The 19,983-nt window shown below is 29.8% G+C and overlaps 1 protein-coding gene across 1 annotated transcript; it reads left to right on the top strand.

The window, feature by feature from the left end:
* The first annotated feature begins 16,442 nt into the window (after positions 1-16,442).
* LOC116144606 (tyrosine/DOPA decarboxylase 1-like) lies at positions 16,443-18,320 on the top strand. Its single transcript, XM_031430050.1, has one exon. The coding sequence runs from the start codon at positions 16,492-16,494 to the stop codon at positions 18,013-18,015; it is 1,524 nt and encodes a 507-aa protein (XP_031285910.1). The 5' UTR covers positions 16,443-16,491; the 3' UTR covers positions 18,016-18,320.
* Positions 18,321-19,983: the final 1,663 nt, after the last annotated feature.

Raw genomic sequence — 19,983 nt, 5'->3', positions numbered from 1 at the left:
AGAAAGTTTGCTGAAAAACACGGCAAAAGTACACAACAACAGTTGTGTGTGAATAAGTGACAAATTTAAAGGGAGATATTTTTCTGAATTAATTAACGAAGAAAAATGCAAAGAATAAGTCATATTCAGTACTGGCGCTAGCTATCAGCCACTTGCCTTGGTGCAACGGGCATGCAACTGCCAACGCAATGAATTGAAGACCGATTCTCGATTTAAAAGTAGCCTACGTCGTTCCAACTTCTTCCACACATGGAATGATCAGATCATTTAAAACCAAGTTGATGCCTTGAATGTGACCTGGCGCTGGCTGCCTGTCTTCATATTGGAAAATATCAAAATAATTAGGCACGGTTGCACGGGTATATTTATTCAATGTTTTTGAAATAAATTATATACAAATTTATTCTAACAAAATAAACTAATTAGATTAAGACAAAATAATTGTTAAATTATACAAATTTTAAAGTAAATATAAATTTTATATATATACAAAGTTGTATGAAAATAAAATTAATAATTGTACATGTATAATTATTAATATCAAGTATAGATAGATATCATTAAATCATTCATTCAACTTGAGAAGATCATTTGAATATTATATGATCTAATTATATTTTCAGGATCATCATCTTGTGCAATTGATATTATTTTTACAGACATGCATTTGATATTCGATGTCAGTATTTTGTAGTGAATCGTATATGATATTTAAGATTACCTGAATATTATCAAGATCAAGTATTTAAACTTAAAATTTATACCAACCTTCCGCAATTTCTGTAACTTATATTAATTTTTAAGTTGCGTTGTGCGGGTATATATATATATATATATATATATATATATATACACACACACACACATTATTATTGGTTTTTTGTGTTTTAAATATATCTTCTATATTGAAGTTCATTTATATTGAACTGATGATTAAAAAATCAATAAATAAAATATCCACAAATTGAACTCAAAGTCTATATCACCATGTTTTTTCTCAAATATGTCACCATTTGAAATCTACAACCAAAGTTTAAAATTTTGTCAACAAAAGCAAAAAAATTTGTAGGATAACCCACTGGGTATTATTGATAAGTCTATAAATCAATAAGAGAAAGAAAAACCTTATTGAAAAATGTAAACTTTTAAGCAAGAGACTTGCATAGCCAAGGGAAAAAATAGATTTTGATTGTTTAGAAAAGAAAATGAATTATTTTAAAAAAAAAATTAAGAATGTTGAGAAGAGAACTCACATAGAAAACAACAACAACTCCAACAGTATAATCTAAAGGCAACTTAATTGAAGCATTGTAGAAGCTATAAAGAAAAAGAAACTGTGACACAAATCTATTTGTTGCAATTAAATTTGACCACCACCTATAGCAAAAAAAGCATTTGATGATAGCATCTTAAAGAAAGACGATAATTGTAAAACCCACAAAGCCCACAAATTAAACAACAAAATCAATCCAAAAATCAACAAAAAGAGATAGAACAAATACAATTAAAACCACATATCAATACCTGTTTTCATTTGTCAGAACTAAAATTGAATTTGTTTTATTTGTGTGATGATAAAATGAATGGTTCAGCAGCAGGTCTGTAGTTATCCTAATTCATCGTATGATATATCAGATTAAATCTCTATCTTTCTAGTTTCCAAATATTAAAGCCGCTCATCAATTAGATTTTTATTGAGCAAGTTATGACTAATTTACTACTGACTGTTAAGTGGAAATCAAGAAATATGGGAAACCAAAATGTGTGTGATAATGAAAGGAATAGTCCAATAGTGGGGCTACAGTAATCCAAATTAAGTGTATAATATAGCAAATTAAAGCACTATCTGTCTAGTTTCTAAAGACTCAAACCTTTTATCAATTGGATTTTTATTGAATAAGTTATGGTCAATTTACTACTGATTGTTTGGTAGAAACAAAAATATATATGATGATAAAATGAATGATTCGGCAGTGGGGCTACAGTTATCCAAATTAAGCGTATAATATATCAAATTAAAGTCTTTCTATCTAGTTTCTAAAGATTCAAACTCTCATCAATTAGATTTTTATTGAAAAGTTATGATCAATTTACTACTAACTGTTCAGTAAAAACCAAAATATGTGTGATGATAAAAAGAATTATTAGACAGTAGGGCTACAGTTATCCAAATTAAATGTATGATATATCAAATTAAAGCCCTGTCAGTCTAGTTTCTAAAGATTCAAACCTCTCATCAATTGGAGTTTTATTGAGAAAGTTATGATTAATGTACTACTGATTGTTCAGTGGAAATCTAAATGTGTGTGATGATAAAATGAATGGTTTACTAAAGCTACATGGTTCAACATCAAACATTAGTTGATATTTGTTAAACAAATGAAATTGGTTATATTCAGCAACAGCCTCTTTTCATGATATATGTATGTAACATAAAAAGATATCAACAAAAAGAGATAGAATAATTACAATTAAAACTACATATTAATATTTGTTTTCCTTTAAGGATAATAATAATGGTTTGACATATTATAAATGGTTTACTAAAGCTACATGGTTTGGTAACAAACATCATATGATATTTGTGATACAAATAAAATTTGTTATATTCAGTAACAACCTTTTTTTTTTTTTTTTTTTTGATATATGTATGTAACATACAAAAATATCAACAAAAAGAGATAGAACAAATACAATTAGAATTGCATATCAATATTTTTTTTTCCCTTTGTCATCACTAAAATTGAATTGGTTTTATGTGTATGATGATAAAATAAATGATTTTGCAGCAAGGCTATAGTTATCCAAATTCATCGTTTAACATATCAAATTAAAGCTCTATCTTTATAGTTTCCAAATATTTAAACTGCTCATCAATCAGATTTTTATTGAGTAAGTTATAGTCAATTTACTACTGATTGTTTAGTGGAAATTGAGAAACAGGGAAAACCAAAATGTGTGTGATGATAAAAGGAATGGTTCAGAAGTTGGGCTATATTTATCTAAATTGAGCATATAATATATCAAATTAAAGTCCTGTCTGTCTAGTTTCTAAATATTCAAACCTCTTATCAATTGGAGTTTTATTAAGCAAGTTATGGTCAATTTACTACTAATTGTTCAGTGGAAATCAAAATGAGTGATGATAAAAGGAATGGATTGGAAGTAGGGCTACAATTATCTAAATTAAGTATACAAAATTAAATCTCTATATGTCTAGTTTCTAAAGATTCAAGCCTCTCATCAATTGGAGTTTTATTAAGCAAGTTATGGTCAATTTACTTCTAATTGTTCAGTAGAAATTGAAATGTGTGTGATGATAAAATGAATGGTTTGGCAGTGTGGCTATAATTATCCAAATTAAGCGTATAATATATCCAATTAAATTCCTATCTATCTAGTATTCAAAGATTCAAATTGCTCATCAATTTGATTTTTATTAAGCAAATTATGACTAATTTACTGCTGACTGTCCGGTGAAAATTGAGAAACAGGGGAAATCAAAATGTGTATGATGATAAGAGGAATGGATCGACAGTGGAGCTAAAGTTATCCAAATTAAGGTTATAATATACTAATTTTGAAGCCCTGCCTGTCTAGTTTCTAAAGATGCAAACCTTTGATCAATTGGATTTTTATTGAGCAAGTTATGATCAATTTACTACTGACTATTCAGTGGAAGTCAAAATGTATTATGATGATGAAAGGAACGGTTCGGTAGTGGGGTCTTAGTTATCCAAATTAAGCATATAATATTTCAAATTAAAGCACTGTTTGCCTAGTTTCTAAAGATTCAATCCTCTCATTAATTTGATTGTTATTAAGCAAGTTATGGTCAATTTACTACTGATTCTTTTGTGGAAACTGAAATGCGTGTGTTAAATAAATGAAATTAGTTATATTCAGCAACAACCTCTTTTCGTGATATATGTATGTAACATAAAAAGATATCAATAAAAAGAGATAGAACAATTATAGTTAAAACTATATATCAACATTTGTTTTCCTTAAAGGATAATAATAATGGTTTGGCATATTATAAATGGTTTACAAAAGCTACATGATTTGGCAATAAACATTAGATGATATTTGTGATACAAATAAAATTTGTTATATTCAGCAACAACCTGTTTTCAATATATATATGTAACATAAGAAAATATCAACAAAAAGAGATAGAACATATACAATTAAAACTACATATCAATATTTGTTTTCCTTTGTCATCACTAAAATTGAATTGCTTTTATGTGTGTGATGATAAAATGAATAGTTCGGTCGTAGGTCGATAGTTATCCAAATTCATCATATAATATATCTAATTAAATCTCTATCTTTCTAGTTTCCAAATATTCAAACCGCTCATCAATTTTTATTGAGTAAGTTATGACCAATTTACTACTGATTATTTAGTGGAAATCGAGAAACATAAGAAATCAAAATGTGTATGATAATAAAAGGAATGGTTTAGTAGTGGGGGTTACTGTTATCTAAATTAAGCATATAATATATCAAATTAAAGCCCTATCTGTCTAGTTTCTAAAGATTTAAACCTCTCATCAATTGGAGTTTAATTGAGCAAGCTATGACTAATTTACTACTAACTATTCAGTGAAAACTAAAATGTGTATGATGATAAAAAAAATGATTTAGCAGTGGGACTACAGTTATCTAAATTAAGCGTATAATATATCAAATTAAAGCCCTATCTATCTATGTTTCAAATATTCAAACCGCTCATCAATTGAATTTTTATTGAGTGAGTTATGACTAATTTACTACTGACTGTTCAATGAAAACCAAATATGTGTGATGACAAAAGGAATGGTTCGACAGTGAGGATACAGTTATCCAATTAAGCGTATAATATATCAATTTAAAGCCCTATCTATCTAGTTTTTAAAGATATAAACCTTTGATCAATTTGATTTTTATCAAGCAAGTTATGGTCAATTTACTACTGACTATTCAGTAGAGCTGAAATATGTGTGATGATGAAATGAATGATTCGACAGTGGAGCTAAAGTTAACCAAATTAAGCGTATAGTATATCAAATTAAAGCACTGTCTGTCTAGTTTCTAAAGATTCATTTCTTTCATTAATTGGATTTTTATTAAGCAAGTTATGGTCAATCTACTACTAATTGTTCAATGGAAACCGAAATACGTGTGATGATAAAATGAATAGTTTACTTGACCCAAATTTAAGGGATTATCATATTAGGACTGATAATAAATATTTCAAATAACATCTATTAATTGGAAACTGAATCAGCCAAAATTAATTCATTTGGCATATATACTCGCACATCAGTAGGACATAAACAATTAATAATTTATATAACAAATTAAAATACACGAATGTTTTTACAGAAAACATATTCAACACAAATGAATTGTTTTTACTAATATAAATATGACACATACTCACAGTTCAGCTGACAATAGGATCATCTTCGATTTGATTTTAGTAAAGTACATGAACATTTCCTTGAAAACAAACATAACAAAATTTAATCAATCTTTATGTTAAGATTGTTAAGGAAAAAGTATTCATTCATATAATAAGTGTTACTTAAAAACGAAATCAACAAAAGTTAATTAATCTTCATATTAAAATTGTTAAGGAATACACTTACCGTTCGATAGAACTAACACAATTAATCATTCAAAATATTGACCAAACAAAAACAATCATTCAACCAAATAATAACCGTTAAAATACTTAGGAGATATACTTACAATTTTGTATTAAAATAATTAGAAGATATACTTACAATTTAGAAGAACGAATCAAAATAACAACTCATTTGACAATGTCAATTAGACATCATTCCTTTATTCCATGTCAATTCATGAATCTCTTACCTATAAATAACAACAAAAACATAACTAAATAAAAAATCATTGATTAACAAAATCATGAAGAATAAAAGTATTATTGACACAAACTATCATGACTTATAAACAATTAACAACAAACCAGATGTATTATCGATACCAACTAATATATTTCGATAATACACAACTGAATATATGTTCCTTTTATAACCCTTTATTTAGATCTTTCGAATATTAACACAATTAAATATGAATTGAATACGACGAAATGTTTGTAATGTCAATACAATGCACTTATATAATTATTAATAAACAGGTATTTTTGGCCACCAATGCAATGCATCTTTGTAATCCAATTTTTATGTATATTTATTCAGATTTTGGAATACCAATGTGATAATTAATATTGTCTACATCATTATCAGTAAAATTCAACCACATGACAATTTTACATCCGAGGTGTCATTATGATTAGACCTTTAGAATATCAATACAATGCACCTATATAATTAGTATTATTATTAATTATTAATACAATTAATACAATACACTTATATAATACAATCTTTATATTTATTTATTTAGACTTTAGAACACTAATATAGCAATTAATATTGTTTATATCATCATCAATAAAATTCAACACATGACAATTACAAATTTAAGGTGTGGTTAATTTAATTTCTGATAAATAATAACAGGACACTTGTTTTTTCTTCAATTGTAGAAATGACGGTCAACGGTAAATTTCAGTCAAATTAAGTCACCGCCAGCCATTTGGCCTCTGTACACTATTCGACTGATTCATATCATCACGCGCGTTTCCAACTTGTTGGTGTTGGTGCACATGTGGACCTGGTGTTTTAAAACCAAGTTGATCGACACGTGACCCGTCTCATAACGCAAATTGATCTGGCATAAAGAGTAGTGGAACCAGGATTGTGAATTTGAGAAAGTCGAACTACAATTATTCTTTTAAGCATTATAAAATATTTTAGAATTTATCCGGTATCATTTATAAAGATATTTTTTTAATTATTATTTTACAAAATAGAAGGAACAATTTAAATTGTATTATATATAAAAATTTATAAGAGATAAAAAATTCAGCCATGCGTGTATAATATATCAAATAAAGTCCTATCTATCTAGTTTCTAAATATTCAAACCTCTTATCAATTGGAGTTTTATTGAGCAAGTTATGGTCAATTTACTACTAATTGTTCAGTGGAAATCAAATGAGTGATGATAAAAGAATGGATTGGAAGTAGGACTACAATAACCAATTAAGTATACAAAATTAATCTCTATGTTAGTTTCTAAAGATTCAAGTCTCCATCATTGGAGTTTTATTAAGAATTTATGGTCAATTTACTTTAATTGTTCAGTGGAAATTGAAATATGTATAATGATAAAAGGAATGGTTTGGCAGTGTGGCTATAGTTATCCAAATTAAGCGTATAATATATCCAATTAAATTCTACTATCTAGTATTCAAAGATTCAAAATTGCTCATCAATTTGATTTTATTAAGCAAATTATGACTAATTTCTATTGACTGTCTGGTGAAAATTGAGAAACAGGGGAAATCAAAATGTGTATGATGATAAGAGGAATGGATCGGCAGTGGAGCTAAAGTTATCCAAATTAAGGTTATAATACTAAATTTGAAGCCCTGCCTGTCTAGTTTCTAAAGATGCAAACCTTTGATCACATTGGATTTTTATTGAGCAAGTTATGATCAATTTACTACTGACTGTTAGTGAAAGTCAAAATGTATTATGATGATGAAAGGAACGATTCGGTAGTGGGGTCTCAATTATCCAAATTAAGCATTAGGCTTCGTTGGTTGGATTTGGGAATACTACTTTAGTATTCCCAAAAAAGTTAAACAGTAAAATACCAAAAAACTCACATATATTCAACTTTATCAACATTTTTAAACCCCAAATTTGTTAATTAATTAAATACCCCTAAATATTTTAATGTTTTTGTTATGGCGACTCCGGCCACCCTCCGGCAGTGGTGGCTGGCTGTCCGTATTTGAGGGTGGATTATGGGTGTTTTTGTTAACTTTTATGTTTATTATAAGGGGTGTTTGTAGAAAAAACAATATAGGGGGTATTTATAATTGTAAAATCCACATCGTAATACCCACAATTCAACTTTTTTTTAACTTTTTCAAAAAACTTTTCCAAAAACACAAAATTGTGAACCAAACGGAGCCTAATATTTCAAATTAAAGCACTGTTTGCCTAGTTTTAAAGATTTAATCCTCTCATCAATTGATTTTTATTAAGCAAGTTATGGTCAATTTACTACTGATTCTTTGTGAAAACTGAAATGCGTGTGTTAAATAAATGAAATTAGTTATATTCGCAACAACCTCTTTCGTGATATAGTATGTAACATAAAAAGATATCAAAAAAAGAGAATAGAACAATTATAGTTAAAACTATATATCACATTTGTTTCCTTAAAGGATAATAATATGGTTTGGCATTATAAATGGTTTACTAAAGCTACATGATTTGGCAACAAACATTAGATGATGATTTTGTGATACAAAAAAATTTGTTATATCCAGCAACAACCTGTTTTCAATATATATAGTAATATAAGAAAATATCAACAAAAGAGATAGAACATATACAATTAAAACTACATATCAATATTTGTTTTCCGAACATATACAATTAAAACTACATATCAATATTGTTTTCCTTTGTCATCACTAAAATTGAATGCTTTTATGTGTGTGATGATAAAATGAATGGTTCGGTCATAGGTCGATAGTTATCCAAATTCATCATAAATATATCTAATTAAATCTCTATCTTTCTAGTTTCCAAATATTCAAACTGCTCATCAATTTTATTGAGTAAGTTATGACCAATTTACTAATGATTATTTAGTGGAAAATGAGAAACATAAGAAATCAAAATGGTATGATAATAAAAGGAATGATTAGTAGTATCAAGTATAGATAGATATCATTAAATCATTCATTCAACTTGAGAAGATCATTTGAATATTATATGATCTAATTATATTTTCAGGATCATCATCTTGTGCAATTGATATTATTTTTACAGACATGTATTTGATATTCGATGTCAGTATTTTGTAGTGAATCGTGTATGATATTTAAGATCACCTGAATATTATCAAGATCAACTATTTAAACTTAAAATTTATACCGACCTTCCGCAATTTCTGTAACTTATATTAATTTTTAAGTTGCGTTGTGCGGGTATGTTATATATATAGACACACACACACACACATTATTATTGGTTTTTTGTCTTTTAAATATATCTTCTATATTGAAGTTCATTTATATTGAATTGATGATTAAAAAATCAATAAATAAAATATCCACAAATTGAACTCAAAGTCTATATCATCATGTTTTTTCTCAAATATGTCACCATTTGAAATCTACAACCAAAGTTTAAAATTTTGTCAACAAAAGCAAAAAAATTTGTAGTATAACCCACTGGGTATTGTTGACAAGTCTATAAATTAATAAAAGAAAGAAAAACCTTATTGAAAAATGTAAACTTTTAAGCAAGAGACTTGCAAAGCCAAGGGAAAAAATAGATTTTGATTGTTTAGAAGAGAAAATGAATTATTTTAAAAAAAAATTAAGAATGTTGAGAAGAGAACTCACGTAGAAAACAACAACTCCAACAGTATAATCTGAAGGCAACTTAATTGAAGCATTGTAGAAGCTATAAAGATAAAGAAATTGTGACACAAATCTATTTGTTGCAATTAAAATTGACCACCACCTATAGCAAAAAAAGCATTTGATGATAGCATCTTAGAGAAAGACGATAATTGTAAAACCCACAAAGCCCACAAATTAAACAACAAAATCAATCCAAAAATCAACAAAAAGAGATAGAACAAATACAATTAAAACCACATATCAATACCTGTTTTCCTTTGTCAAAACTAAAATTGAATTTGTTTTATTTGTGTGATGATAAAATGAATGGTTCAGCAGCAGATCTGTAGTTATCCTAATTCATCGTATAATATATCAGATTAAATCCCTATCTTTCTAGTTTCCAAATATTAAAGACGCTCATCAATTAGATTTTTATTGAGCAAGTTATGACTAATTTACTACTGACTGTTAAGTGGAAATCGAGAAATAGGGGAAACCAAAATATGTATGATAATGAAAGGAATGGTCCAATAGTGGGGCTACAGTAATCCAAATTAAGTGTATAATATAGCAAATTGAAGCACTATCTGTCTAGTTTCTAAAGACTCAAACCTTTTATCAATTGGATTTTTATTGAATAAGTTATGGTCAATTTACTACTGATTGTTTGGTAGAAACCAAAATGTATATGATGATAAAATGAATGGTTCGGCAGTGGGGCTACAGTTATCCAAATTAAGCGTATAATATATCAAATTAAAGTCTTTCTATCTAGTTTCTAAAGATTCAAACTCTCATCAATTAGATTTTTATTGAAAAGTTATGATCAATTTACTACTAACTGTTCAGTGAAAATCAAAATATGTGTGATGATAAAAAGAATTATTAGACAGTAGGGCTACAATTGTCCAAATTAAGTGTATGATATATAAAATTAAAGCCCTGTCAGTCTAGTTTCTAAAGATTCAAACCTCTCATCAATTGGAGTTTTATTGAGAAAGTTATGATTAATGTACTACTGATTGTTCAGTGGAAACCTAAATGTGTGTGATGATAAAATGAATGGTTTACTAAAGATACATGGTTCAACATCAAACATTAGTTGATATTTGTTAAACAAATGAAATTGGTTATATTCAGCAACAGCCTCTTTTCATGATATATGTATGTAACATAAAAAAATATCAACAAAAAGAGATAGAACAATTATAATTAAAACTACATATTAATATTTGTTTTCCTTTAAGGATAATAATAATGGTTTGACATATTATAAATGGTTTACTAAAGCTACATGGTTTGGCAACAAACATCATATGATATTTGTGATACAAATAAAATTTGTTATATTCAGCAACAACCTTTTTTTTTTTTTTTTTTGATATATGTATGTAACATACAAAAATATTAACAAAAAGAGATAGAACAAATACAATTAGAACTGCATATCAATTTTTTTTTTTTCCTTTGTCATCACTAAAATTGAATTGGTTTTATGTGTATCATGATAAAATAAATGATTTGGCAGCAGGGCTATAGTTATCCAAATTCATCGTTTAACATATCAAATTAAAGCTCTATCTTTATAGTTTCCAAAGATTTAAACTGCTCATCAATTAGATTTTTATTGAGTAAGTTATAGTTAATTTACTACTGATTGTTTAGCAGAAGTCGAGAAACAGGGAAAACCAAAATGTGTGTGATGATAAAAGGAATGGTTCAGAAGTTGGGCTATATTGATCCAAACTGAGTGTATAATATATCAAATTAAAGTCCTATCTATCTAGTTTCTAAATATTCAAACCTCTTATCAATTGGAGTTTTATTGAGCAAGTTATGGTCAATTTACTACTAATTGTTCAGTGGAAATCAAAATGAGTGATGATAAAAGGAATGGATTGGAAGTAGGACTACAATTAACCAAATTAAGTATACAAAATTAAATCTCTATATGTCTAGTTTCTAAAGATTCAAGTCTCTCATCAATTGGAGTTTTATTAAGCAATTTATGGTCAATTTACTTCTAATTGTTCAGTGGAAATTGAAATATGTATAATGATAAAAGGAATGGTTTGGCAGTGTGGCTATAGTTATCCAAATTAAGCGTATAATATATCCAATTAAATTCCTATCTATCTAGTATTCAAAGATTCAAATTGCTCATCAATTTGATTTTTATTAAGCAAATTATGACTAATTTACTATTGACTGTCTGGTGAAAATTGAGAAACAGGGGAAATCAAAATGTGTATGATGATAAGAGGAATGGATCGGCAGTGGAGCTAAAGTTATCCAAATTAAGGTTATAATATACTAATTTTGAAGCCCTGCCTGTCTAGTTTCTAAAGATGCAAACCTTTGATCAATTGGATTTTTATTGAGCAAGTTATGATCAATTTACTACTGACTGTTCAGTGAAAGTCAAAATGTATTATGATGATGAAAGGAACGATTCGGTAGTGGGGTCTCAATTATCCAAATTAAGCATATAGGCTTCGTTTGGTTGGATTTTGGGAATACTACTTTTAGTATTCCCAAAAAAGTTAAACAGTAAAATACCAAAAAACTCACAATATTATTCAACTTTATTCAACATTTTTTAAACCCCCTAAATTTGTTAATTCAATTAAATACCCCTAAATATTTTTAATGTTTTTGTTATGGCGACTCCGGCCACCCTCCGGCAGTGGTGGCTGGCTGTCCGTATTTGAGGGTGGATTATGGGTGTTTTTGTTAACTTTTAATGTTTTATTATAAGGGGTGTTTTGTAGAAAAAACAAATATAGGGGGTATTTTATAATTTGTAAATCCTACATCGTAATACCCACCCAATTCAACTTTTTTTTAACTTTTTTCAAAAAACTTTTTCCAAAAACACAAAATTGTGAACCAAACGGAGCCATAATATTTCAAATTAAAGCACTGTTTGCCTAGTTTCTAAAGATTTAATCCTCTCATCAATTTGATTTTTATTAAGCAAGTTATGGTCAATTTACTACTGATTCTTTTGTGAAAACTGAAATGCGTGTGTTAAATAAATGAAATTAGTTATATTCAGCAACAACCTCTTTTCGTGATATATGTATGTAACATAAAAAGATATCAATAAAAAGAGATAGAACAATTATAGTTAAAACTATATATCAACATTTGTTTTCCTTAAAGGATAATAATAATGGTTTGGCATATTATAAATGGTTTACTAAAGCTACATGATTTGGCAACAAACATTAGATGATATTTGTGATACAAATAAAATTTGTTATATCCAGCAACAACCTGTTTTCAATATATATATGTAATATAAGAAAATATCAACAAAAAGAGATAGAACATATACAATTAAAACTACATATCAATATTTGTTTTCCAGAACATATACAATTAAAACTACATATCAATATTTGTTTTCCTTTGTCATCACTAAAATTGAATTGCTTTTATGTGTGTGATGATAAAATGAATGGTTCGGTCATAGGTCGATAGTTATCCAAATTCATCATATAATATATCTAATTAAATCTCTATCTTTCTAGTTTCCAAATATTCAAACTGCTCATCAATTTTTATTGAGTAAGTTATGACCAATTTACTACTGATTATTTAGTGGAAATCGAGAAACATAAGAAATCAAAATGTGTATGATAATAAAAGGAATGATTTAGTAGTGGGGGTAACTGTTATCTAAATTAAGCATATAATATATCAAATTAAAGCCCTATCTGCCTAGTTTCTAAAGATTTAAACCTCTCATCAATTGGAGTTTAATTGAGCAAGCTATGACTAATTTACTTCTAACTATTCAGTGGAAACTAAAATATGTGTGATGATAAAAAGAATGATTTAGCAGTGGGACTACAGTTATCTAAATTAAGCGTATAATATATCAAATTAAAGTCATATCTATCTAGGTTTCAAATATTCAAACCGCTCATCAATTGAATTTTTATTGAGTGAGTTATGACTAATTTACTACTGACTGTTCAATGAAAACCAAAATATGTGTGATGACAAAAGGAATGGTTCAACAGTGAGGATACAGTTATCCAATTAAGCGTATAATATATCAATTTAAAGCCCCATCTATCTAGTTTTTAAAGATATAAACCTCTGATCAATTTGATTTTTATCGAGCAAGTTATAGTCAATTTACTACTGACTATTCAGTAGAGCTGAAATGTGTGTGATGATGAAATGAATGGTTCGACAATGGAGCTAAAGTTAACCAAATTAAGCGTATAGTATATCAAATTAAAGCACTGTCTGTCTAGTTTCTAAAGATTCAATTCTTCCATTAATTGGATTTTTATTAAGCAAGTTATGGTCAATCTACTACCAATTGTTCAATGGAAACCGAAATACATGTGATGATAAAATGAATAGTTTACTTGACCTAAATGTAAGGGATTATCATATTAGGACTGATAAAAAATATTTCAAATAACATCTATTAATTGGAAACAGAATCAGCCAAAATTAATTCATTTGACATATATACTCGAACATCAGCAGGACATAAACAATTAATAATTTATATAACAAATTAAAATACACTAATGTTTTTACAGAAAACATATTCAACACAAATGAATTGTTTTTACTAATATAAATATGACACATACTCACAGTTCGGCTGACAATAGGATCATCTTCGATTTGATCTTAGTAAAGTACATGAACATTTCCTTCAAAACAAACATAACAAAATTTAATCGATCTTTATATTAAGATTGTTAAGGAAAAAGTATTCATTCATATAATAAGTGTTACTTAAAAACGAAATCAACAAAAGTTAATTAATCTTCATATTAAAATTGTTAAGGAATACACTTACCATTAGATAGAACTAACACAATTAATCATTCAAAATATTGACCAAACAAAAACAATCATTCAACCAAATAATAATCGTTAAAATACTTAGGAGATATACTTACAATTTTGTATTAAAATAATTAGAAGATATACTTATAGTTCAGAAGAACGAATCAAAATAATAACTCATTTGACAATGTCAATTAGACATCATTCCTTTATTCCATGTCAATTCATGAATCTTTGATCTATAAACAACAACAAAAACATAACTAAATAAAAAATCATTGATTAACAAAATCATGAAGAATAAAAGTATTATTAACACAAACTATCATGACTTATAAACAATTAACAACAAACCAAATGTATTATCGATACCAATTAACATATTTCGATAATACACAACTGAACATACGTTCCTTTTATAACCCTTTATTTAGATCTTTCGAATGTCAACACAATTAAATATGAATTGAATACGACGAAATGTTTGTAATGTCAATACAATGCACCTATATAATTATTAATAAACAGGTATGTTTTGGCCACCAATGCAATGCATCTTTGTAATCCAATTTTTATGTCTGTTTATTCAGATTTGGGAATACCAATGTGATAATTAATATTATCTACATCATTATCAGTAAAATTCAACCACATGACAATTTTACATCCAAGGTGTCATTATGATTAGACCTTTAGAATATCAATGCAATGCACCTATATAATTAGTATTATTATTAATTATTAATACAATTAATACAATACACTTATGTAATACAATCTTTATATTTATTTATTTAGACTTTAAAACACTAATATAGTAATTAATATTGTTTATATCATCACCAATAAAATTCAATTACATTACAATCACAAATATAAGTTGTGGTTAATTTAATTTCTGATAAATAATAACAGGACACTTGTTTTTTCTTCAATTGTAGAAATGACGGTCAACGGTAAATTTCAGTCAAATTAAGTCACCGCCAGCTATTTGGCCTCTGTACACTATTCGACTGATTCATATCATCACGCGCGTTTCCAACTTGTTGGTGCACATGTGGACCTGGTGTTTTAAAACCAAGTTGATCGACACGTGACCTGTCTCATAACGCAAATTGATCTGGCATAAAGAGTAGTGGAACCAGGATTGTGAATTTGAGAAAGTCGAACTACAATTATTCTTTTAAGCATTATAAAATATTTTAGAGTTTATCCGGTATCATTTATAAAGTTATTTTTTTAATTATTATTTTACAAAATAGAAGGAAAAATTTAAATTGTATTATATATAAAAATTTATAAGAGATAAAAAATTCAGCCATAATTATACGCATTATTACTATGCACTTCTCGACCTAAAATACATGTGCTTGCATTAATTATGATTATAGATAAAGATAAGCATTGATTTGAAATAAAGTTTCATAATTTGTATACCGTTGAGCTCCTTAATTTCCTTATTATGAGGATTAATTATACTGTCTAACCAAACTAATTTTAATTATACATAAGTTGATGCTCTTTAATTTCCTTGGGAAAAATTAATTGGAAAACCAAAATAGCTTCAAATGTACAGTATATAAATTGAAGTAACATAAATCTTTAATTAATATATTATTCATCTATATTTGTTAACTGTTCTAATAAATTAACTTTTATATACTCTTATCTATTTATTTTATGACGTATCTATATAAAATAATTTATTTTATGAATTGATATTATTCTTTGATTATTATATCATTTAATTTTATTATGATAATTAATGGTTATACCAAACTAGTTTTAAAAATAGATAAATTGATGTGGAAGATATTATTTATCTATATTCATTAAGAGTTTTTTATGTGCTCTTGTGTATTTATTTTCTCACATCAATATATATATATATATATATATATATATCACAAATAATGTATCACGAAAAACGTATAAACATATCATTTAATGCATGTCAATGTCAAGTTAAACGTAAGAAAAGTCAAATTTAGGTCCTAGCCTCTACTGGCCAAACCCTACTAATTTTACATGGTATCCCAGATCTACTTTATATGTCTATATATACTTATTTTCAACCTGTTGATTCATCCATCGAGTTCGAAACCTCCATTTTTTGGCCTCTCATTCTTTATCCGTTATTTCACTTCCAAATGGGTAGCCTAAATATCGATCCAGAACTTCAAAATAACTCGGTATCATGCATTAACCCCCTAGATTCTGAGGAATTGAGAAGGCAAGGTCACATGATCATAGACTTCATCGCTGATTATTACAAAAATGTCGAGAAACAGCCCGTTCGAAGCCAAGTTGAACCGGGTTATCTCAGTAAATGCTTGCCAAAATCTGCACCAAATAATCCTGAACCCATCGAAAAAATCCTCCAGGATGTCCAGGAACATATTGTCCCTGGAATAACACATTGGCAAAGTCCTAATTATTTTGCATACTTCCCTTCAAGTGGCAGTGTCGCCGGGATTATCGGTGAAATGATTAGCACTGGCTTTAATGTTGTAGGATTTAATTGGATGTCATCACCCGCCGCAACCGAGCTGGAGAATATAGTTATGGATTGGCTTGGAGAAATGCTGAAGCTTCCTAAATCTTTCCTTTTCTCTGGCAAAGGCGGGGGTGTTATACAAGGAACTACGTGTGAGGCCATTTTGTGCACATTATCTGCGGCAAGAGACCGTATTCTCAACAAGATTGGAAGAGAAAACATTACGAAGCTTGTTGTTTATGGCTCCGATCAAACTCATAGTGCTCTACAGAAAGCTGCTCAAATTGCCGGCATTGATCCGAAAAATTTCCGAGCTATTAAGACAATGAAATCATCTTCATTTGGTCTATCCCCCGACTCACTGCAGTTGACAGTTGAATCAGATGTAGAGGCCGGGTTGATCCCTCTTTTTCTATGTGCTACAGTTGGGACGACTGGAACAACTGCCGTTGATCCAATCGGTCCGCTTTGTGACATAGCCAAAAGATATGGAATATGGGTTCATATTGATGCTGCATATGCCGGAAGTTCCTGTATCTGCCCGGAGTTTCGCCATTTCCTCGATGGTATAGAAGATGCGGACTCCTTCAGTCTCAATGCACATAAATGGTTCTTCACTACTCTCGATTGCTGTTGCCTTTGGGTGAAGAATCCAGGTGCTCTCATACAATCCCTCTCAACAAATCCTGAGTTTTTGAGAAACAGGGCGAGTGATTCGAAGACAGTGGTGGATTATAAAGATTGGCAAATAACACTAAGCCGAAGATTTCGTAGCATGAAATTGTGGCTTGTGCTTAGAAGCTATGGAGTGACCAATCTGAGGAATTTCCTTCGAAGCCATGTCAAAATGGCAAAGCTATTTGAGGAGCTAGTGGGGAGTGACAAGAGGTTTGAAGTTGTTGTTCCAAGAAACTTTGCTATGGTTTGTTTTCGGGTAGTGCCATCAGCCTTGGATAAGGCAAGCGATGATATTGAGGAGGAGCCAGTAAATAAATTCAATAATGAACTGTTGGAGTCTATAAATAAATCTGGGAAATTATACATGACTCATGCCATTGTTGAGGGAATCTTTGTGATAAGGTTTGCTATTGGTGCCACTCTGACGGAGGAACGCCATGTGGTGGCGGCTTGGAAGGTGGTGCAACAACATTTGGAAGCAAACCTTAATATGATATGAGCTCGTGAAAATGCAAATTAGAGTATTTCAATATAGCTATATCTCTTTCTGTGCTAGAAATTAAGCATGCAAATTAATATAAGATCATGAAAATGAAAATGAAAATTAAACTAGTTCACTTGACATAAACCGTCTAGTGCTCATTGTGGAGTCCTAATAATTAGATAACTAAATTCTGCGTGAAACTTGTCCTTCAATGTATTACTAGTGATTTTTTTTTTTTTTTTTTGAATTTTATATATGTTGAACTCTCTCTCTAAAATGTAATGTAAAAAATATTCAATATAATAAGTACATGTTTGGTATGTGACATAGCACAGTATTAGAGACACGACATAACACTAAATAATGCAATGTTGTGTTTGGTGACAAAACTGTATAACATAAAATAATGCAGTATATACTCTACATAAACTAATGTCAAGTAAAACCATGACACAAGTTAAATATAATTTAGTCAACAATAATTTTAAGCAAATAAACATTGCCAATTAATTTAATATTTATAAATCATATTGTGTATGCTAACATATATTTGGTGACGATCTCTCATATTGATTAGCAAATATTGTTTTATATTTTCTTTTGTAACACACATGTTTGATAGGTAAATATTAATTCATGTTGTCTAACAACATTGTCGCTCCATGGCAAAATCGGACCATGTTATGCCTGAAAAATATAGGGCTGACGTAAGGTCCAGGTGCACCCACAGCTGAGTCACGTGAAGGAAAGGGCGGCCTGCTTCTATCAGAATAGTAGGTGCGCGCTAGACCAGCCAGAAGCTGTGATGATCCCACGTGTCCAATTCCTGTCCCAAATCACTCTAGAAGGTAGACAATGTAACATAAAGATGGATTTGCACTGACACTCCTACCAACTCACAGATTCAATGATCATTACCTTAATCCATCCCACTATAAATTGAGAGCTACTCTCTCATTTGGGGGATTGGCCCATTTTTACTCTTGATTAGATATTCTCTCCAAGGATAAACATCACTCTCTCTCTCTCTTGTACTATCACTCAGTGAGTCTTTTGTAAATCATTTGTAAGTCAGTCCGCTAACGCGATCTGACCCCTATCATTAATACAAATATCAGTGGATGTAGGATTTGCTACCTTAGCATCCGAACCACTTTAAAAGCTCTCCCCACTGCATTTACTACTATTTTCAGTTATATTCATGTGTGTCTCCTGGGCCAACTCAGCGTTTCACATGTGCTTTTTCGTTGGTGCCAAAATCACGCATCAATAGTTTGGCGCTAGAAGGAGGGCCTGATTTAGTGTTCATCCTTCATTAGGAGAATCTCTAACTTACTGGTCCTACAGCAAATGGCCTGCCAACCTGAACCTGAGCAAACTAGCCAGGGTGCTGAGGGAATCCCCCTGGCCTAGAGGGATACCTCTTCCAAAATACCTTCAGTTCTACAAAATGCTGCAATGGATATCCTATCAACTTCGCAGCTTGACCTCGCCATTAGAAGCTACCTGGAGAGATTCGACAATACTCTCCAGACGGTCAACCAAAGGTTGGACCGTTTGGACTAAGGTGCGCCATCCAAATCTGCTGGGGTGGTGCAACCGCCAAAAACGCCTGCAGGTCATGCGAAAGCGCAGCAAAGGGAAATAGCCCGTGCCGCGAGCACTGCAGCGCATAGACAAAAGGGTAAGCAAGTGGCAAAAAGCAACCCCACGGGCTCCAAAGGGCCCGCGAACACCAACCGTGTCTCGAGCAGGATACTGGTAAAGCTAAGACTCGGTGAAAAAGTGCATCCCGAGCTGTCCCATGCCACGTCGCAGGTACACCCAAGTTAAAGTGCTGGGCAGGGCGATTCTTATCACCGCCAGCAGAACAATCCTGATCATCATCGTACGGGTAGTTCCCACACTTCGCGGGGCGGATTGTACCACCGCGAGGGTTGTGAAAATACCCCACATCATCCATCGCCATCACACGTCTCTAGC

Source organism: Pistacia vera, unplaced genomic scaffold, assembly GCF_008641045.1.
Source record: "Pistacia vera cultivar Batoury unplaced genomic scaffold, PisVer_v2 Contig1140, whole genome shotgun sequence".
NCBI classification, from domain to species: domain Eukaryota; kingdom Viridiplantae; phylum Streptophyta; class Magnoliopsida; order Sapindales; family Anacardiaceae; genus Pistacia; species Pistacia vera.
Note: the sequence above shows the minus strand (reverse complement) of the source record. Positions and strands in the feature narration are given on the sequence as shown.